Source organism: Oryza brachyantha, chromosome 7 (assembly GCF_000231095.2).
Source record: "Oryza brachyantha chromosome 7, ObraRS2, whole genome shotgun sequence".
Taxonomy (NCBI): domain Eukaryota; kingdom Viridiplantae; phylum Streptophyta; class Magnoliopsida; order Poales; family Poaceae; genus Oryza; species Oryza brachyantha.
Window position 1 is genome coordinate 15,377,822 of NC_023169.2, and position 22,900 is coordinate 15,400,721.

The following is a 22,900-nucleotide window of genomic DNA, read 5'->3' on the forward strand; positions in this document are numbered from 1 at the left end:
ACAGCGGCGCGCGCCTTGCTGAACGCGTTCCTGCCCAACACCCTGGCAGGCTCTCTTGGAGTTCATCCTACCTACCGGCTAGTACCTCGTATCATGCTCGGTTTCACCCTCATCTATGCACAGTTGCACACCTATGCTGATTTGATTAGAACGAACTCAACGCTTTGCCCATCACGTGTCGTAGCAAAACATTCCGAGAGGCTGATCGAAACCCCAGTACGTACACGCATGCAATACACGCGTGCAGAGTGCAGTCAACTACGACCTACGGAGTACGTAGTAATTGTTTATCAAAGGCTCACCTGAGCAAGCAACTTGTCAGTTGTCACCACACCAAGCCCGTGCATCGGGTTGACGGCTGAGCTATATCTTCGACGTGTCCGCGAATCCCCGGGGGGCGAACTCCCTAGGCAGAGCCAAGCACCGGTTCTTGTCTGCTTCTCCGATTGCAACACGGCATGATTCGTGCTAGTCAACCATCGCATGCCGCGCGCGGTAGTGACAGGGCCGGCCCCAGCGACCCCCCTTGGCACGGCACAGTCGCGCAGACCATCGGTCAAAGGCAGCCGGCCCAGCGCACACGGCCGTCGTACGTACGTGCGTCCGTCGTCGGCACGCCCTCCTGCAAAACCTCGCCGCGGGTGCACGCAATCGCGCCCCGCGCCTAGGTAGGTAGCGCGACTTCGCGAGCGGCGCGGCGCGGCGCGGCGTTGGACTCCGGCAAGCGGCAAGGGAACCCGCCCCTGTGTCTCGGCCGCGGCCACGTTTCCGACGCGCGCGCGCACCGGCCGCAAGCTAAACCCAATCCGTATTAGGCAGAAAGGCGCGCGCGCCTCCTTGACCCGCACCGCGCCGAATGCCGCCATCGTGGAAGCCAACCGGGCCGCCACCGCACGCAACGTCCAACGTCTCGGTGGTGGTTGACCCGGGTGAGGTGACGGAACGTGCGGCCCCGGGCGGAGGAGACTGCAGGATCGCGGGGTGCTTTTTACTGTAGCACCTCCGCCGAATCACGCGCACGGATCTTACCGGATCGGCTGGTGCGCCCGCGTGGGTCAAAGATTTCGTAACAGCGGCCGTGATACGTGTGTGTGGGTGAAAGAGCGGAACGCACCGGATTCGCAGAGTCAAGCTTTGACCTTTTTTTTTTCCTATGTGCTAGGTAGAGAGAGAGAGGTGAAAAGACCCGGACATGTTACAAGTGGACGCGACGTCCTGCTTGGCTGCTTCCTCCTGTGCAATGGAATTGGAATGAATAGTGATTTTTTTTGTGCGATGAGATTTGAAGGTAGGCCGACGGGTATGCAGCATGCAAAGTTTGCTTTGCAGGTCGAAATGTCAGTTCAGTGCATCAACACCACTCTTTGGTCTTGTTTAGTTCCCAATTTTTTTTTCAAAAATATCACATCGAATTTTTAGATATTTAAATAAAGTATTAAATATAGATGGACCAAAAAAACTAATTGCACAGTTACGGAAGAAATCTTCATATGAATCTTTTGAGCCTAATTAGTCTATGATTAGCCATAAATGTTATGGTAACCAACATGTGCTAATGATGGATTAATTAGGCTCAAAAGATTCGTCTCGCGGTTTCCAGGCTAGCCGTGAAATTCATTTTCTCATTCGTGTCCGAAAACCCCTTTCGACATCGGGTCAAACATTTAACGTGATACTTCTCCCAAATATTTTCTCAATCTAAACACCACTTTTTTTTTTTTGGTCAGACCGTAGCTAGTTGTCAACTTGTTATGCTTGGCCTTGTTACATGCAGATGCATGCTGCATTGCTACAGGAAAGGCCGTAGAAATTATGGGGCATGTTTTTTTTTCTCGGTCTTGCTCCGCAAAGCTTGAACCAAATGCAGAATTTGAAGCCTCTACGCGACACTGCACTGGAGTTGCAAGTTTCAGTATAATCGCGAACAACGCCCTCGCTTTTGACATAAGAGAAGAGAAACTGTTTCACTTTTGGACATGTGGAAAAGAACGGGAAACGAAGAGAAGGAAAACACACGCAATAGCAAAGATGGTACAGTCAGGAAAGTATGTTGGTCCGTTTGCAGCACTCAGCGAAGACCTGACGACCAAGCCGTGTGCAGTACCGTGCTACGGTCTGGCATTATTCGGCAGTTCACTTTCTTTAAGCTAGCACGGTTAGTTTAATCAAGTGTCAACATCGAAGAGAAAAGATGATCTAATCGACACTTGCACCAATAATTTAAAAGACTATAATCAAATGCACTTGAACCATTTTTTTTATATGGAAGCACAGTAGTAGTTGAGAGATGACGAGAAGCGGAAAGCAATCCAGGCTCATGATCTCATCCTTGCACGATCATGAGCTAATAATGCGGCGATTTTACCCCTCCTTTGCTGCAATCTCCCAACATAGAAGCTACAACAAACTCCCATAAAAACTTTCAATGAAATGGCTCAGCTAAAATGGAAAGGGCTACAGGCAAGAGAAACAGGAAATGCAACTGATCTCTAGTCGCTAAAAGCTGTCCAGGTCTGGCCAATAATTGGAACAAGATCTTGTGCAGAACTCGTACGGTTTTGGAAGACAGGTTAAATTATAATCACATTCCTGATACAGACAAGCAGTACTACTAGTGGTAACCTCTTACATCAACACTTTCTTCCGTTCGTTCTGCAGTTCTATCCCTCACATCAAAGGTACCCTCTTGCCACTAACTGACAGAGCTGACAGCAACCATCAAAATTAATTCCAAAAATAACAGATAAGTGTTTTAGGTGGAGGCATCTCTTCTACTACTTCATTCTGGGACACGGTCAACTAGCCACTTCGACGGAGTAGGGGCTGACTAGTCGGACCGGCGAGCCGGAGCCCAGTGAGGGAGCGCCGGGCTGAAGTGGGTGGACACGACGCGGGAGTCGAGCAGCTCGACGATGGGCGGGAACGTGACGCAGCGGGGCACCTTGTACTGGTTGATGGACGCGCCGCGGGAGATGGCGTAGTCCATGAGCTCCTCGAAGGTGCCAGGGCGGACGACCCGGATCTCGAGCGGGCCGATCGAGCCGTCCGCGACGCGGCTCTGCCTGTACACCGTGTTCAGGGCCTCCTCCATCTCGAGGCAGCACCTGCCGAGCGTGTCGGCGTCCACCGCCGTCGCGGCCGCGCCGGCGGCGCCCTTGGTCAGCAGCAGCTCCCAGTAGATGACGTAGTGGCCCGGGATGCGCTTCGTGCAGGCGTGGCTGGTGTACTCCACCACGGACGCGCCGTGCGGGCGGAGCAGCGCGGAGGCGCGCTCCACGGCGCGCTGCAGCTCGGCCTCGTCGGTCTTGTCGGACTCGATGGAGAGGAGCACGTTCTTGCGGCGCACGAACCTGAACTGCGGCGCCGCGTTGTGGAACCCCGTCACGCGGAGCACGTCGCCGACGCGGTAGCGGTTCAGCCCGGCGTAGGTGGTGATCACCAGCTCGTACTCGCGGCCGACCTCCACGCGGGCGAGGTCCACGAGCTGGCTGGCGTCGCCGGACGCGGCACCGGTCTCGTCCACGGGGAGGAACTCGAAGTAGCCCATGTTAGGCATGATGGTGTAGGACACCTCCGAGGGGTCGCACATGGGGCGGAGGTTGAGGCCAAAGTAGCACTCAGAGGACGCGTACATGGTGCACGCCATGGGCAGCCCACCGCTGTAGAACTCCAGGGTCGGGATGTACTGCGCCATCGCGCCGGTGACGATGACGTCGAGGTACTTGGTGTTCGGCCAGATGCGCGTGATGATGCCGGCCCAGTCGCCCTTGGAGCACTCGGCGCGGACGAGTTTGGCGAGCTCAGGGTCCGCCCGAAGGATGGCGGCGACAGCCTCGCGCACCGACGGGTCAGTGATGCGAGGGGTGAGCACACCGGCCTCGATGTTATCGGCGAGCTCCTCCCAGTTGAGCTGGAGGAAGCGGATGGCCCGGAGGAGGCCGGAGGCGAAGACCGCGCCGAGGCGCAGCACGTCGTTCCGCTGGCACAGGCCGCACACCATCTGCGCGTACATGCTCTGGAACGCGTCGGCGCAGAGGATGGCCGCCGTCGGGCTGGTGTAGTTATGGTAGGGATCGAACGGCCGGTTCTTGAAGTGGTCGCTCTTGTAGTAGCTCGTCAGGACGGGTCTCGCCGTCAGGCCTCCCGGCGTCTTCGTCTCTGACTTGACGAACAGGAAGTAGAGCCCCTTCCCCTTGTCAAGCCCAGGCACAAACCTGTGCAATGATCCACGGCCATTAATCATCAAATGGAACAACTACAGCTGTGCTGTCAAATGTTAAGGGAGCTAATGGTAGACATCAACTTACAGGTTCATGACAGGCATGAGGAGGCTGTAGAGCAGCTGACGGCGGTCGAGCTCGTCCACGACGGTGGGCATCAGCTTGCGCTCGCCGGCCGATGTGCCGGAGCTGGTGAGGAACTCGGAGACGGGGTGGGTCGACAGGATGGCCGAGCGGTCTCCTTCAGCAATGCGCTGGATGTACGGCTGCAGGTCGTCGTACGACACCACCGGCACCTTGGCTCGGAAGGTAGCCCGGTCGGTGGCGCCGTCGAGGCCGCAGTTGGTCAGGTACTCCGTGCCGGCGTTGCGGCCGAGGATCTCCCCCAGGACACGCTCCTGCACGGCGTCAACGTTGGAGGTCATCTCGTCGATGAACCGGAGCTTCTCGACGTCGGCCTCCTTCACCACCCCCGCCCCCGCCGCCGGCGACGACGCCGGGTTCCGGATTGCCGTCCCGGTGGTCGACACATCAGTCATCACCGCCATTGCCTCTCAACCCGAACAAGAAAAGCCCAGGAATACTCCCGCTAGTCGCTAGCTTGAGCTAGTAGTGGCTCTCTCGCTAGCTAGAGCTAGTAGCGAGAGGAGGCGGGTGTGAGGTGAGGGAAGAAAGGACAGGAAATGTTTTGTGTTGGTGGTGGATGGCCTGAGATGGATCGCCTTCGCATGGCCGGGTATTTATAGAGGGTGTCGAGCTGCTGCTGGTCACGGGCGAGGAGGAGAAGAGCTAGCCGAGGCCGAGGCCGAGGACGAGGACATTGGAGTGACGTCAGAGTGGTTGTCGGTCCACGGCTCGGCAGCGGCGGGGCCCGGTGTCCCGGCCGGAGGTGGACAACCGCCCGGCACGGTGGGGCCGACCGGGACCGCCACGTCGGATGTCACACTTAAACCGGAGGAGACGTGGCGGCTGGCTGGCCTAGCCAATGCCGACCCACGCAGCTTAGCTGAACTGAGCCGAGCACGAGCTGAGAGCGGTTTTTACAGTCGGTACGCGGTAGTTAGCTCATTGACAGGTGCGTGGACGGCGTAACTCGTGTGCAACTTGGTCGTCGGGTTGGTGAAAGGTCGGCTCGAAGCGTAGACTGACGTGATTAACAAATAAATACCGGGCTTGATCACATTGATCTGTTTCGCGTTGCTGTCGTCGATAGATTCCGATGAGAGAGAGAGAGAGAGAGAGAGAGAGAGAGAGAGAGAGAGAGAGAGAGAGGGGCAGAGGCGAGCACGGCAGAAACGCTGCCCGAATTTAGTAGAGTCCGCGGCACTGCAAACTGCTGAATCGAAGGCAAAATCCCTGTCGTCTCTTTGCCTGCCTCTTCTCGAACATGGGCTGTCCCGCTTCGTAGCACGGGAGCTAGCTAAGCTAGTGAGGCCGGCCTTATCCCCGACTTTCTCGCGCGAAGCCTTTGTCGAGCCGCTTTTAGCTCGACATGGAATTCCGTGCTCCACGGGCGCACGAACGGACCAACGGGTCGAACCGATGGATGCAGCGCGCACGGCGCCGGACGGACAGGTGCACGTACGTACGTAAGCGCGCGGACACGAGAGCGACCTCGGCTAATCCGGGAAAAAGCGATACCAAACTTTCCGTCGCGATGGCCGCGCGCCACGCACGCCAGCCGCCGATGGCACAGCGGCGAGCGAGAGGCTTACACGCGAGGTGAGCGTCGCGCGGCTAAGCTGGCCGGCGACGGCGAGCGAGGCGCATTCAATGAATCGTTGTGGTTGGGGGAGGTACCGGGGTGGCCGTGCGCTGTGTTGAGGGGGGATTAGACTAGAGTTCACCTCAGGTTACGACGGGCTGGCGGCCACGTGAAGCCGTCGCAAGTTGTAACATGGTCAGGGGTGACGAGATGATAGGTCGACGGGACTGGCCATCCCTGGCTGCCTGCCTGGATGGGGAGGGGAGATGGCATGGCGGTCAGTCAGATATTCTTTGTGCCAATCACTCGCCCGCGCGGACGCATGATCCGGCCGCCGGGATCCGGTTCGCGTTAAAGGAAACTTCGAATCACCGCCCTGCCCGCACAATTTTATTCCAAACATGGCTCCCCCCCGGCTCGCCATGTCGTTCGAGAAGATACCCGTCGGCCGGCCGGCGCCCCCTGCGGCTCGTGCGCGCAGGTGGTTTTGACGTGCACCGCCCACGCGCGCGCGGTTGCCGCCCCACCCCCCCTCCCCTCCCCTCCCCTCCATCCCGCGCGCAGCATGATTACGCCGAATAATGCCACCCCGCGTGGCGTGGTTTCGGTGCGGTGCGCGCAGCGCGCGACGACGTGTAATGCTGCGCTGCGCCGGCCGCGCGCGAGACGTCCGGTCGATGAATCGATCGATCCCGTCGCAAACCCAGCGCGACACCACCACCACCACCACCACACGACGAGGCGAGATCGAGGTGCCGGCTGCGCTGTGGCGACGCTGCTGCGTGCCGGCCGGCGACGGAGCAAGTGCCGGGAAGCTTCCCTTTTCCCGCTGGACATGCGGGGAGACGGGTTGGGTTGGGTTGGGTTGGTTTCCGTCACGTGAGCCAGAAGGGAGCAGAAGTTTTTTAGACCTCTTTTTGTCCACGCACGCCCGTGCCGGATGCCCAGAATTTCTTGGGGCACGACGACCGGCGACTCTCGTGATCATGACGGTCGTTTTGCCTATCGCACCACCTGCCCACTGGCCTCCCTGTAACACTGTAAAGCGTCGTTGTTTGCTGTAAAAAAAATAAAAATAAAGGAGAGGTCCAAGAAAAGGGAAAAGGAGATCGTGTGTTGTGTTTTGCATGGTGTTAGGGTTGCTGCCGCTGCTCCTGCTCCTGCCGCTGCCGCTTTGGACTTGGGTCGCGCAGAGTTGTTAAGCTTTTGTTACAGGTAGAATCATTTGGGACCGTGAAAAAAAAAGAAAAGAATATTATCTACCCCGCATCAGCAAACGAAGCCTCGGTTGTGATACATGATGATTCGGTTCATATGTCCTGAGCATGTGGAAAATATTTTATTTGGAGCATAATTAATAACCCCTGAAGGAATTATTTTGGACTCGACAGCAAAATTAAGTTTGTCGTACGAAGTTACCTGCCATTTTCCATGTTAAGCCAGCCTTTCTATTAAGCTACCATTACCCTTTTCCAAAGGAATATTTGCTGCTGTTGGCATGGTTGTGAATTTGCGATCGATGAGCATTATATTTGACAAATAAAGGTTAGTCCGCGCCGAAAGCCGTGTCTAGAAATGTCTCACCGTAATTCTTCCCTCTCCCATCTCCGAGTTGAGTGCGATTATTTTATCGGCGTCTTAAGTCATCCTGATGACGAATAACACTGGAAATTCCGTATGCAGATCCTTTTTCTCCAGAAAGATTATTCTGAGGAAGATAGCAGATCTAATCCGAACATCTTGATCCAGGAGAACTTATGCAGATTGAAAATGGAGTAGTGTTCGTTGCACCTCATAGCCAACAGCACATTGCATGATTGGCATTGCATCTCGTGACCAACTCGAGGACGAACTCGACATAGAAGTCGCGTGTTAACCACTTGTATGTTTGTTCAAGTTTCAGAGTAATCAGCCTCACCAACCATGGTGCGGTGAAGTCCACTTTGACTGGCCAAAAAGTTACTACGAGGTCTATTGTTGGGCAACAACAGAGATTAATAGATTACACGGTGACGACCAAACAACTTCTTCCTATGAGCGAAAAAGTAGACCAGATAGAAACTATCTAACTCCATATGATAGGCTTAGCGATGTGTCATTATCGATCGCGACCATAATTCAACGCATGCAAAAAAATAGACAAAGACGACAGCATAGTGCATGTATAGTAGTTAATTCGAATTTGACAAACGATGCCGTCGTTCGTCGACATTGCTTGCTTCATTAGACACGTACTTTGTCATCTCGCAGCTGGTTAACTCTTGTGAAAATTCGTCGTAAAAAAGTGTGAGAAATTGCCTGGTTAGTTACATGGTGCTACTACTTGCATGTGTACGTCGGGCGCCACTTTTGCTGTAGACTGTGTACAACGGAAAGTCTGGCCTTGGAAGTTGGAACCATCAGAGATTGATTAATCAATCAATTAGCACTCTTGTTTAATTCATTTCTTGGCAGCTAGCTAAGCACGATCCCTGAGGGTGGGTATCCTATTCAGTTCCACTGGGAGATAGGAGTATTGTTTAGTCTCCTTAAGACGACCCTGCCGTACTGGATAATCTACTTGCTGCGACTGTTCACACTGTATCCAAAGTTGAAAGAAGACAAAGAGGTGAAGACAATATTAACTGCAAGTGTTTATTTAGGGAGGTTTTTACCCGTGTGCCATTAAAAAAGACGGTGCCTGCCTCTATGCCACTAAAAAGTTCGAGCCTCCCTTTATGCCATCGTCGAATTTTCTCACGCCGTCCACGCCATTCTATCACCATTCCGTTAGGTTTGAACCATTTAACAGCTCTGACATGTGGGTCCAGGTAGAAAAAATGTCTATCTTGCCCTTTCAGTGGAGTCAGCTCTCTCTCCTCTTCTTCGGGAGTGCGCCACCACTCACCCCTCGCTGCCGAGCCGCGCCGCGTGCCACTCCCCGCCGCTCACCCCTCACTGCTGGACGCGGTGGTGGTCGGGACGTCGCCGTGGACTGCCTGGCGCGCGTGTCGTACAGCGCGATGCGGCAGGTGTGCCGCGGGTGGAGGAGCACGGGCGCGGCCTTCGCGGTGGTGCACGCCGAGGCGGGCACCAATGAGGACTTGGTGCATCTGCTGCAATTCGCGAATCCGGTGGCGGGGGCAGGGGTGAGGGGCCGAAGGAGGATGGGGACGCACCGACGAACTCGCCAGCGTACTGGGTGGAAATGTACACTGTGACGACGGGGAGTGGAGGCGGGAGAAGGCGTCACCCGTGCCGATGTTCGCGCAGTGCGCGGCGGTGGGGACGCGCCCCCCTCCGCCGCCCACGTCGTCGTCTGCGGCTGCGCCTGGTGCATCGAGGGCGCCGCCGTGATGGAGTGGCTCGGCGACCGCCGCAATTGGCGCAAGGTTGGCCCTTCCCCTACCGGCCCTGAGGCTGCACCGCCCGCGCCGTCTGCATCGCCAGCGGCGAGCGCGTGGTCGTGACCGGCGCCGTCGAGGACGCCGATAGGCGCCAGTGGCTCCGGCCACCATGCCCTCTGGGTGTTCGATGTCAAGACCAAGAACTGGATCGTCGTTAACCAACCTACCACAGATCTCCGTTTTTTCTTTTATCTTTTTTCATGCTTTTAAGGAAAAACTAGTTATATATATATATATATATATATATATAAGAGTTGACTTCTGAAAAAATATATATATGTCTCATATATTTCGTAGATACAACTAACCAAACATAATCTCCAAATGGCATGGAAGGAAAGCAACCTGTTAAAATGGTCTGTCAACCCTAAGGGCAACTAAGTCATTTTAATGTATCGTTACCCACCGTTAGGAGCAAAAATGGACGGAATGGTGTGGAGGACGTAATAAAGTTCGACGATGGCATAGAGGGAGGCTCGAACTTTTTAGTGGTATAGAGGCAGATACCATATTTTTTAATGGCATACGGGTAAAGACCTCTCATTTAGGCTGTGTTCTTCCTCTTAGTTTTTTCTTATTCATTTTTCTTTTCGATTTACATGCATGTTCTTACCAAATTGTTAAACGGTGTATTTGTTAGAAAAACTTATATATAAACGTTCGTTATTTCAACTTTCTATAGTTACTTCAAGGTAATATTATTATTTATACTGTTAAATAACAACTGAAAAATAGATACTTACACTAACAAAAGACTATGGATATAGATACGTACACCATGCTTGAAGCATACATGTATGGGGCGAAATGGGGTGTGTGTGAAATAACCACCCTACTTGCGCTCTGTCTCAGTGACTTAACCGGTGGGCCGGGGGCACCTAAAACAGCAAGCGCACGCGGCAAAAACCTCCCTGGAATGTTCTGCTTGCCACCGAATGCGTCGACACAAAGCATTTGTGCTATCCGATGCACGATTTGGGTGGTGAGCCCGGCATGTCTTGCGACTAGATCTCCCTTTTTGGATTTGATTGGGGTGAACCGGTCACTCCTCGTCAAAGTGTCTAGTCTATTATTAGTACTAGATGATTGCACATATAAGCTCAGACACACACGAGAGATCGATCTATCTATCGATCCACACACAGTCAGCCAGTGGCCCATTCCGGCCATGCATGTAATCATATAGGAGCTTGCTAGCTTTGCAGTCCATGCAGAAAAATCAAAAGTCGAGGAGGAAATGAAATGATCAAAAGGAGAGATCAGAGGCCGGCCGGCCGCCGGTGGCCATGCATGCATGCATGCATTTGCGTGGCGTGGATCAGAGTGGAGTTTAGCAGCAGGGGAGGTGATCGAGTGAGGTGAGTGGCGCAGGGCCGACACGACAGTGTGTGCATGCATGCGAAAAGGAGACGACCCACCGTGGGTCGAGCGGCGGCAGGGCGAGGAGATAAGAGACACGGCACATGCAACGACGCACTTGCTTTCTGCGCGCCCATATTCACTGGTCCAATGTAAAGCAGCAAGAAGCTCTCTCTCCCTACCTAACGCGATTGAACCAACGAAACGAGACGGCGAAAAACCAAACCATGATGGCGCGTCTCAGGGATTCTGAGCATCGGTGTCATGCTGTCTTGGATGGATCGGTCAAGCGGTAGCGCTGCCCGGTCGTGCCTGCCCCTGCTGCTGCCGTGTACGATCCTATGATGCGTGTCGTTGATCGAGCACGTAACGAGAGAGAGATGGATATGATTAACTGGTCTCTGTCAGAAGACTACTGTCACTCTCTGCGCGATACTTCGTACCCGCCCTCGGTTTGGCAATTTAGGTAGACGCACGTTCAGATTTATTGTACCCGTAAATATTAAATCCAATACAAAGTATAGCTATATTGTGAGTGAGTAATGCCGTTGACGCTGCTGAGTGCTGGCTCGTTGTGCTCGTCGTGAGCGACGCTTGTGTGGACGGACCGACGAACAGGCACGCAGCCCATTTTCTGCGCGAGGCCGCGGAAGCCAACCTTTAACATGGCCCACGATAGTCCAGGCACCGGCCCAGTACTCCACTGTTCGTTACTCCATCTATTTTTTTATACGACGAACTTTTCAATCTACGTTATTTAAAATTTTAATTAAAATATATAAAATTATAATTCATATCTAATGTTTCTACAATAATAAATCATATTACAACAAAAATTAATAATTATGTATTTTTTGAATAAGATGAATGGTTAAATATGGATTAAAAGCCAACGTCTTTATATAAAAAATGGAGAGAGTACTTCGGATTTTTTTTAGGAAAATGGTGTTTTATTAATTACTCATAAGATGATTATAATCGTTTGTACCTTGGTTAATAGTACACATTGGACTTGCGATCTCCACACAGCACAATGCTAATACTGCTAGCACAATCAGCTAATCATGAGCTACCAAATTGCAGTCTATACCAATATGGCTACATTTTCATTCAAAAAAAAATGGCTACATTTAAACGAAGGAATTAGCTGCAACATGCCTTTAAATTTTTTTTAAAAAAATTATGGAGTACCGGCTAGACCCGTCTCTATCCGGCACATCCAACGTATGTGCAGTAGTGAGGCAACCCGTGCTCAAAATAACCGGGCACTCTAACCAGCTCTGCAGCCTGCGCCCACGCCCTCACGGTAAGCAAGCAATTCCGCTTCCCCCCGGTGCTGAATCATGAGAGATGGTATGCCATGACGACGATAGGACAAGCCTGTATGTGCTCGACTTTTCGTTGCATTCACTTACAACAAGAAAAAAAGCACTGGGATATGATGAGTTTGGTACGGTAATGCAGTTTTGGATGGTTGTATAATATAACCACCTAAATGTTCTTATTGCACTTTAAATAACAATTCAGTGATGTTATATTGGCAACCTTCTTCGATATCAAGTTGATTGTCAGGGAGGAAGTAGTGAACCATTTCACTGTAGTAGCCGTCGAGGTGGATATTTTCCTCCCAGTTGGGCCTTATTGGGTCAAACTGTCATGAATATTTGTTTCAAAAAAAAAAAAACTGTCATGAATAGTTCACTCGTTCACAATTTTTTATCTGTTTAACTTACCTCAATTCACTATCCAACCTTAATTGATTTCTACATATTTTATTTTTGAAAAAAGATCATCACTAGGTTTAAAAAACAGAATTATCATCATGTTTTTTCCATTTTTTTAATTTTTTTTAATTCTCACGATATCTACCGAATAAAACCACAGCGTAACATTATCAGGCGGCTTATGCGATAATCGTGATAAGTTAAACCCTAATGATGACCACTCTCTGTGACTTGTTTGGTGACTTTGGGAAAGAGGACTGGGAGTTTATACTAGGAAATTAATAGTGAGATTAAGATGAAATTTTGATTTTTTAGTTTTAATCCATTGTTTGGTAACACGGGAAGGAATTGATGGGGAATTTACGTTGGAACTAGATTTAAAGTGATGATGGATGGGGTTCAGATTTATCAGATAATGTAAAGGAAGGAATTCCCTCTAAACTCCTTACTCCTCCCTACGTATGATGGAGGGGTTGCAAATCATAATAACATGGTTACAAATTTTTCTATTAAAATGCAAGGAGTTTTTCCCACAATTCTCAATCCACATCCCTCTAGAAGTCTCATGTTCCCTAAATAAACAAAAAAGTTAGCTATCCAATTTCTCTCAACTGTCATGCACTTATAAAAACTTCCCCAACCAAACACACCATATTAAACCATATTAAAAGGCTAAAGTAGTTCTTAACGAGCACGGAGACTAGTTGAGGTCCGATCACACATTCAATCTTTGTTTCTTGATACATAGGACTTGTTTGGAGAGCTTCTCACAGCTACAGCTTTTGGAAAAGTTGCTTATGCCAGAAGCTGCCTCAAACGGTCAACAACTTTTGAGAATCTGTAGTTATAGATTCTAAAAAATGAATTGAGAATCCAGAAGCTGGGAAAGCTGGGTTTAGAAGCTTTTTCAGATTCTCAAAAGCTGGGTACCAAGCAGCTGCTTCTCAGAATCTAAAGCTCCCCAAACAAACCCATAATCTAGTTACAGAGAACCCGACCCCTCTCTAATGGCATTTTTTTTAAATGAATATGGCACATTTCTTTTCCCTAAAGTCATTTTTCACAAGTTATTAATTCGTCTCTATATATTTTCATCGAATTGTGTGACATCGAGGCGGCGCTAGAGGAATATGACTGGATAAAGCTGCAGGGTGCACGTAGATATGGATCATACAGTTTTCAACGAGGAAACAACATACGGTCATCAGTCATCAGCTCATCATTGTTTATCGGTTACCGTCTTTTTCCGTTCGAAGATGAAGTCATCAGCCACGCATCATCTCTGTAATAATAAGTAATAACTAATGGCTACTAGGACAGCGAAGGGAATATAAATATGATGGTTTTTGAGCTCGAAGAGACAGTAGGAATTTCTGCAGAACAAATGGCTGACGATATATGCCGATCGAGATGGCGATTCGCAAATCCTGACGGGGCCTGCAGCCTGCCGATCTTTTGCCCCCCTCCATTCCTACGTGCAGGCTGTACAACATGATAAGAATTAGTTCCTTGGAAGAACAATATACCACTCACCAAGACGTATTCTGTGGGAAAAGCAGCGCTGAATATAATTCTTATATTCTCATATTTTCGTTTCTGTTTATGCTTATAGGCTGAAATTTAAAATTTCCAGCTTTAAATTTAAGGTTGACTTTAGGGTTTCTTCGCCGTAGTTTATCATTCAGCATTTACTTTTAGATCACTAAGAACATGTATATAAAAGTTTTATTTATAAACTATTTTTTATTTATGAATATACCGTTTGGCTTTTCCACGGTAACTTTGGGCATGATAGATGCCCACTTGCTCGAAGTGACGAAGATGAGTCCAACCAAGGCTACTACTGCTGAACTGCAGTGCAGGCAAAAACGAGAAGAAAGCTACGTATAACAACGCCGACTTGATAGCCGTCATCAGCTGCCTGCTTTCTTGCCTACCTGCGGTTAGGAGCGTTCAGAGAATCAGAGTTAAGATCAGAGTTCTGATGAAACGAAAAGGTTAGACCGGTTGTCGCTTCAATGCTGGCTCCCTTCCGGATCAGGCTGCCAGAGTACGAGTCACCAATCCACTTGCTGCAATCAGCACCAGAATTTCTTTCTTCTTAGTTCTTCACTCTCTTTCTCACTGGGCCGGGAGAAAAGGCAGCGGTCTATTTTCTGAAGCCCTGAAATGGAACACACAGTTCCAGCTGTCTCACTCTGAAGGGAGCTGCATGTACAAACAATCAAAAGGGGATTCAAATTCACTCATAAAAATAATCACAATCATTGCGGCTGTGAGTGCATCATCCACTTAATTGGTTTTCTGAGCAGTAACCTTGTGTTTTTAGGCTCAGCAATTTGTCCAATGCTAATGGCATTATGGCTAACAGGAGGAAGTGGCAGCTGCACTCACCTGAAGTCATCTGAAAGCCACCGATGTAGGCAATGTATAGCTTCAGTAGGCTTAGGTTTAGTATTAAAAAACGTGAGCCATCTACGACAGAGCCTGAAGAGACAAAAAGAGAGAACGCTTGAGATAAGTTCAGAAATCAGATATGATTTAAAAATGCACCCATAGGCCATAGAACTCTTCAGTAAGCATGCTGTTTTGCCAATGAAAAGCACAAGAGGAAGAGAACTTTACTTCCAACGCATAATAGATTTGAAGTCAAGGTTTCTTTATGTGACTCTTTTTTCATTTGGATTAGTTAAAGGATGTCCTTCTATACATATATTCTTGTACTTCTGTTGACAAGGACATTACAGACACGCAAACAGTAGCTTCCCAGATGATTGGTGCAAAAGAACAGGAAAATGACAAACCGTAGAACTGTTTGAAGATACTGAGCTGTGCCGGATAGAGAAAGGTGCAACACTGTTATCCAAAGCAGGTTCAGACCTGATCAGAATTCAGGAATGAACTGGACAAGAAACTGAAGTTTGTTGTAGCTGGGCAGTGTACATGAAAGGTAAGCATTATGAAACATCAAGAGCCAGCAATGCTGGCCACCACTATAGGAAAATTGATAGCTAAGCCAAAAAAAAAAAAAAAGATAGTTGTGCAAACTAGAATATCCTGGTCCACTTCAAACTTCTGATAGCTTGCCCTTTTCCCTTGAATTATTGCCATTTGCAGACCCCCTGCTTCTTTTTATAGCAAAGCAGAGGCTACCACAATAGCACAAACCTTGAGCAATCCACTCTTCTGCCACTCCTAGAGAGAGAGAGGAGAGAAGAGAGAGAGAGAGAGGAATGGAGAGATCACCTGAAGTGGTGCAACAGAAGGCAGCAAACCAAGCTGCTGAGGTTGTTCTTGTCGATGATAACACCTCAAAACCATGGCTAAAGCTGGGTTTCGAATTCGATGCACTGACAAGAGAAGAAGGTAAGCTTCCAGATGCCAAACCTGTGGCCGCACCCACACCTCATAGAACTTTCTCCTGCAACTACTGCATGAGGAAGTTCTTCAGCTCACAGGCCCTCGGTGGCCACCAGAATGCCCACAAGAGGGAGAGGTGTGCAGCGAGGAAGTCACACAGCTTCCAGCAGCTCATGGTTGGCCTCTATCCAACTGCTTCCTTTCTTCAGCACATGAGGGTTAATCCGCACTCCACAATTCTGAAGGGACATGGTGATTCTGCTGATGTTGTCGTAGCAAAATTCAATGAAGGCCAGATGAGTAGCTGGCTGCCTTTTGCAGTTGAAGAAGGTAGAGGGTCAGTTTGGCCTGGGAGCTTCAAAGCAAGTTCTCAGGAGCAGAAGAAGCACCAAGAAGAAAATATTGACTTGAGCCTGCGTTTATAAATTTGTAGTGTACAGAGAGTTCATTATATATAAGCATTTTGTGGCAAATCCAATATTTTTTTTTATCATTTTTCTCTGCTGAGGAAGTTTCAGTAGTGAACTACTCATGCTTGCTGAAGAGAAACAAGTTTGAAGTTTGAACTACAGTTAATCTTACATATAATATTTGAGAACCATAATAGCAATATAAATACGTAGTGGAAAGCTTGAAATGATAACCAAATGCCAACTCTATCAGTCTACCATGATTCATATAATTACGATGATCCATAGGCCACCATTGAACGATTCACCTCCCAAAAAAACCATTGAACAATTAAGAAAGTTAAGTGTCATCTCATCGACTGATCGACAAAACTGTTTTGGAACAAAAGAAAAAAAAATACATTTACGACACTTGCTCCTATAGATCACACAGCACAACACCAGTTGAATTGACCATACGATGGCCGATAGCTCTATTACTGTGTATGTCGTGCATATAGTAACACTGCTACTTGTGGTTTGTGAATACGTGGATTCCAGTGGCACTCGATCTGATGGAGGACTCTAATGAAATGATACTCTCACATTCTTGATTGGTCCATTTGTGAAAGTGTACATGGAAAGATGAAAGAATCCATACCGTTACTGCTGCTGACAGGCAAGTGCATACTCCAAACTGGGCATAGCATTAGAATCCTCTGGTGAAAGCATAAGAACAACTGAGCCGCAGAGGGACAGACACGACCGCACGAGTGAGGTTCCACCCACCAGAAATGTCTGCATTAGGTCTCCATGTTTCACCATGAAAGAGCAAAAATGCGAAGGCGTTTGTCATTTCTCAAGAACAATCAAATTACCATTGAGCTCTGTACAAGAGATGGCGCAGGTTCTTGAACTGACCGGAATCGATCTGTGCCGGGGCTGAAATGGCGCCGCCGCCGCCGTCGGCGTCGTCGTCAGTCGTTGCTGAGCTGAACATGCGTGAGCAGATAAGATTCATAAGAGCGATCGCTCTTCAGCGCCGCGGAGACGCAACTAATGGGCACAGGAGATGATCCATCAACGATTCGACCGAAAGATAAGAATCCAATACAATTTCTCGGATCGATGGCGGATGGGATGGAGGGAACCTGAACTCCGGGGGCGCGAGATCGGAGGCGTAACTGGCGGAGGAGGGAGTCGCTTCGTGCCTCGCCTCCGGTCCCATCGCCGCTCAGCCGGCGCCGAGTCTGGGTTTGGGACCATGACGGCGGCGTTGGCCATGGCCCATGGAAGAAGCAGCATCACCGCCGGCGAGGTGGCAACTGGCAAGGTGTTCGTGGAGCTCGCGGCGAAACAGTCCCGGATTTTTTTTATTTTTTAAAATCATTTTAATAAATAGTTTTATTACTAAACCTTTAGGAAAATATTTTTATTATATTAATATTTTGGCTACACCACCAACACTGACAAGACAATAATATCACACAAAATGTTTAGCGTGATAGGTTTGCCACGCCAGTGACCCTAACATAGCAAGACTACGCTGCCACCATCGTGGTAATCTTGTCGTAATATCGTGTCAACCAGCTTACGTGGCAGTGCTGTCCTTTATACGTCACCAACGCTGACGTGACTTGTTGTAACTAGAAGATTCATCTAGTAATTTTTTTTTCAAGGTTTAATAATAAATTTATTTATTATAAAAATAAAAAATAAAAATACCGGTTAGTAAGAATACGTTAAAAAATTTTATTCATAGATTATTTTTTAATATGATATTTTTTATTTAGAAAGAAACAAATGAAAAGTCTATACCGGTCGCCACTGTCCCTGCTTTCTGTTCTGCCGTTTATACGTCAAATCTCTTTAATTTTACCATGATTTGGGGGCCAAGCTTGTTAGGGTTTTGTCTATCGTTACCAACCTCCATTTGATGTGATTTTAGTTAAGAATATCTTCGTGCAATTGCCCAAGTGCCAAGAAGAACATGCTAGGAACATACTAGTTTCATCCCAAAATACTTTTCATTTTATGATTCAAATTGCCCCAAAAAATTGTCACTCGAGTACAAGCTATCTCATTAATCACATTCAATTAATATTTTGGAATAGAGTAAGTATATGGATATGAAGTGTTACCTATAGTTTAGCTGAAGCAACAAGCCAATAATCATGGAAGCTATTACCTCCATACTACAACTTCGGCTCTCATGTTTTACTTTTCCAAAGGAAAATCAAAACAACTTATTTACAAATGAAAATTTATTTATAAATAAAACTTTTATATACATGTCCATAATGATTCAAAGGCAAACTGTAAAATAGACTATAACAAAAAAAAATCATAAAATCACTTTTACAATTAACCTCTAAAATTTAAATTGTGAGCTGATAGTATTTGGCCAGTGGCCACCATGAACGGTCCAGACCAACACAACACCAGTCGTATTGATCATGCAATGGCTGGTAGCTTACTCTTGTGTATGTCATAGTACCGCTTTTACTATATACATCTAAGCTCTTGGCTTTCTAAAATTTGAATTATAAATTAAATATTATGTAGAAATGAGTTTATATACCAGTACAATTTAGAATACATGTAAATAAAGTTCTATGTAGAAATATAATTTAAAAGATTTAAAATCAAATTAACAATTAAAACCTAATTATTATGAAGATAAGATACCCTATATAGCTATAATTTATAACGATGCTAGCCGCACAATATACGCGGGCCACCGTACTAGTTTTTTTTAATATGATGTTTGTTATTTAGAAAAAGAACAAATGAAAAGTCTATCCGTCGGACGGGTCTAATCGGCGATCGGGCGCGGCTGCGCTGCCCGAGCGAACGGATCGTCGCTTCTTCTCGTAGGCCCATGACGCCGCAACGGCCCAGCGAAACTGCCGGCCGTGCACTAGCGAAACGTGTGGCGCTCTCCCCTCTCTCTCTCACACACGTATAAATATATATAGTAGTAGAATAGATGCTTTCTATATATATATATATATATATATAACATTTGTTTACTTTAGACATATAAAATTTACACGTGTAAAATTTATACATACAAATTTTATACATACGACCTTTATACAAACTTTCCATATATAAATCTTTATACATATAAACTTTATACTTTATAGCTATAAAGTTAAGACCCATATTTATAAAGTTTATACATATAAACTTATACATGTAAAATTTATATATACAAAATTTATATAAATATATATACACACATACAAACTCTTCACATAAAAATACAAAATATTATATACACAAAAATATAGATATATACTTATTATAGAAAAAACTTTATGCATATAAATTTATACGTGTAAAATTTATACCTATAAATTTAAGACCCCTATTTGTAAATTTTATACATATAAACTTATACGTGTAAACTTTATATATACAAACTTTATATAATATATATATACACACATACAAACTCTTCATATAAAATATTATATACACAAAAATTATAGATATATACTTATTATAAAAACTTTATGCATATAAATTTATACAAATAAACTTTATACCTATAAAGTTAAAACCCCTATTTGTAAAGTAAAGAAAGCATAACTAAAAACAAAAAACATGCCACGCCAAGATGGGCCGTACCGGTAGTTGGGCCGGCAGTGCCGCGCGGTCGCGCATTAGCCTTTTCGCTATCCGTCTCTCTTCACTGTGGTCCGGTACCGATCGTCACTGTCCCTGCTTTCTGTTCTGCCGTTTATACGTCGAATCTCTTTAATTTTACCATGATTTGGGGGCCAAGCTTGTTAGGGTGTTGTCTATCATTACCGACCTCCATTTGATGTGATTTTAGTTCAGAATATCTTCGTGCAATTGGCCAAGTGCAAAGAAGAACACACTAGGAACATACAGTTTCATTCCAAAATACTTTTTATTTTAGAGCATTTTTCCCATTCTTGAAAAGTTAGCATGAGATATCACTGTTTTCTATACAAAATTTGGTATCTTATAGTATCAAAGGTAAAAAAATATATCAAATTTTATATAAAAAACAGCAGTAACTCATGTTACATTCTCAAAGATAATAAAATTGCTCTTCATTTTATGATTAAAATTGTCCCAAAAAATTGTCACTCAAGAGTACAAGCTATCCCGTTAATCACATTCAATCTATTTTCTCCCTATTATACTCTTAACTAACGTATCGCTTTCAACAACATATTATTTAATAAGGGACACTAGGACCATTTCTTCGAAAACCTTAATTTATACGAAACAACCTAGAATAACAAGTATTAATAACAAGTATTTTAGGATAGGGTAGCATATGTTTAATACAAACCATTAGTTCCTAAATATAAACTTTTTTATATTGCTGAGCAGAGATTAAGGTGGAGAAAAAAAAACTACATCATCCCTGGTTAAATAAGGAAAGTAGGGGATAGTAGGGTAGGTGAGAATAAAATATGAATAATTTTGAATCTAAATTGATTGATGGAGAAATGCTTGTAGTGTGGTATAATATTCAAATATTAATTATATTTTGGAATGGAGTAAGTGTATGGATATGAAGTGTTACCTATAGTTTAGCTGAACCAACGAGCCAATAATCATGGATGCTATTATCTCCATGCTACAAAGACTTCGGCTCTCATGTTTTACTTTTCCAAAGGAAAATCAAAACAACTTATTTACAAATAAAAATTTATTTGTATATACATGTCCATTCGAAAGCAAACTGTAAAATAGACTATAATAAAAAAATAATAAAATCACTTCTACGATTAAGCTTTAAAATTTAAATTGCAAGCTGAAAGTATTTGGCCAGTGGCAACCATGAACGCTCCAGACCAACACAACACCAGTCGTATTGATCATGCAATGGCTGGTAGCCTACTCTTGTGTATGTCATAGTACCGCTTTTACTATATACTACATTGATTCTAATCTCCTGGCTTTCTTTCTTTGTTTCTTAGTTTTTTAGCATATAAATGTACCCATGAAAAATAATGCGAAAGAACGAATGGGGTTATTCAATGACATATAGATGAAAGTGTACATTACATAGAAAGTTCAAGCGTCCATTCTTTTACTGCTGACAGGCTGCACAGCATTAGGTCATCCTCAATGTAAGTTTTATGAACACGATTATCTAGAGGATTATCTAGAGTGGCATATCATCTAAAAAGTTTAAAACTAGGATAAAACACATCTATCTCAATGCATAGTTTCATCTATCGTTGTTTTTTAGGTTACATGCAAGACACAAGCTATCTGGGTAACAGTGCATACAAGGTTTCATTATTATGAAACTCATTTCATCTCTCTTCATTAATATATTATTGTCACATCATCAAAAATATTTACATCGCACCCTATTTATTGTCTATGAAACTTCCACTGAGACTGGCTTTAGAATCTTGTGATGAAACAGGCCAAAATAGCACTGCTCTTTAAAGATATCTGGCTTAAATGTTTGGATATTATGTGGTTATTGAACTGTATTAAAGTTAATCAATTCGTAAATATGAAAAAGCAGCGGATTGCAGTGCTATTGTATTCAGGACTGAAAAATCATAGACAAACATCAAAATGTTATGTATACTTTGTTTTAAGCTAAGTATAAAATGAAGGGTATCACAAAATTCTTCTCATTCTTGAAGCTAACCACATTAAAAATACAACAACAACAAAAAGAAGATGATAATACCAATGATGCCTCACGTTGTACCATGGCAACATCCAAATGACGTACCATTGGAGGCATGGTTCGGAAACCATACACGAGAACACCTAATATTTGACAATAGCTCATCTAGTTGATACTACAGCAAAGCTTGATTCAGTTCTTTGCACTGAATTCAGTCAAGTCCTTTTGCAGAACAGTACTCGTGTTAGAGCTTAGAACCCCTTCCCAAAAAATTCAGTCCATCACAAAGTTTATGTGCATTGCAGAAGTACTGAAACCTCTGAAAAACTTTCAGAGTTTAGCAAGCATGTGTGCTAGCTCCTCATCAGTTACCTCAATCTCCTGGTGTTTACTGACAGCCTCCGCAAGCCGTGCTGCTAACTGGTGCTTGCACTGCAGGAAACAAAAGCAACCAATCCAAGTTAAATCAAAATCAACGAGCATTTCAGCACTATTAATTTTGGCTTCCATGTCGTGTTCAAGAAAATTCTCAGTGTGTATGGTCGAAGGATGCAATTCAGATGCAGTAACAGGGAGCGGAGCAGGTCAGGACGGCCACTTACGCAGAGCTGCTCGCCGCGGCCGACGATGTCGTAGAAGAAGGAGTAGCAGGTGCAGAGGTGCTCCGGGAAGCAGATGTACTCCTCTTTCCTCTTCGACTCCCCCATCACCTGAATTGCCGACGCGCAAAACCTTGGTCAGGTAACTCGTCGGCGACTTCCGGTTGGTGACGCGAAGAAAGATCGAGATGGGGGGGGGGGGGATCGAGAGAGACGGGAGAGCCGACCAGGAAGAGCGAGCGGCCGCTGGGCGCGCCGCTGACGCGGCGCACGCCGCCCTCGTCGAGGATCTTGCAGGCGCGCACCATGTTCTTGCCGAACAGGGCCTCGAGGCTGTTCAAAGCACAAACCCGGTAATGCAAGAGGTGATGCGGGAGGGAGACGGGTGGCGGCGGCGGCTTGGTTTTACTCACATGGACAGGTGTTCATCGGAGGCTTGGCCAGCAGACGTGATCTCCGCCCATACGGCGTCGGCGACGGCGACGGCGACCCCCGCGGTGACGGACATCTGTGGCGG

General features: G+C 46.5%; 3 protein-coding genes across 3 annotated transcripts; 1 reads left to right on the forward strand and 2 right to left on the reverse strand.

The window, feature by feature from the left end:
* Nucleotides 1-2,541: 2,541 nt before the first annotated feature.
* Nucleotides 2,542-4,930, reverse strand: LOC102722313 (probable indole-3-acetic acid-amido synthetase GH3.8). The gene is made up of 2 exons (XM_006657843.3): nt 4,308-4,930; nt 2,542-4,214 (listed from the first exon to the last, which is right to left on the reverse strand). Exons 1-2 carry the CDS (start codon nt 4,766-4,768, stop codon nt 2,828-2,830), a joined length of 1,848 nt encoding a protein of 615 aa, XP_006657906.2. The 5' UTR covers nt 4,769-4,930; the 3' UTR covers nt 2,542-2,827.
* A 10,490-nt stretch (nt 4,931-15,420) lies between these two features.
* LOC102722594 (zinc finger protein 4-like) lies at nt 15,421-16,360 on the forward strand. The gene has a single exon (XM_006657844.3). The coding sequence runs from the start codon at nt 15,628-15,630 to the stop codon at nt 16,177-16,179; it is 552 nt and encodes a 183-aa protein (XP_006657907.1). The 5' UTR covers nt 15,421-15,627; the 3' UTR covers nt 16,180-16,360.
* Nucleotides 16,361-21,678: 5,318 nt separating this feature from the next.
* Nucleotides 21,679-22,891, reverse strand: LOC102716234 (zinc finger SWIM domain-containing protein 7). Its single transcript, XM_006658699.2, has 4 exons — nt 22,797-22,891; nt 22,611-22,716; nt 22,387-22,494; nt 21,679-22,216 (listed from the first exon to the last, which is right to left on the reverse strand). Exons 1-4 carry the CDS (start codon nt 22,889-22,891, stop codon nt 22,115-22,117), a joined length of 411 nt encoding a protein of 136 aa, XP_006658762.1. The 3' UTR covers nt 21,679-22,114.
* Between the last annotated feature and the right edge of the window lie 9 nt (nt 22,892-22,900).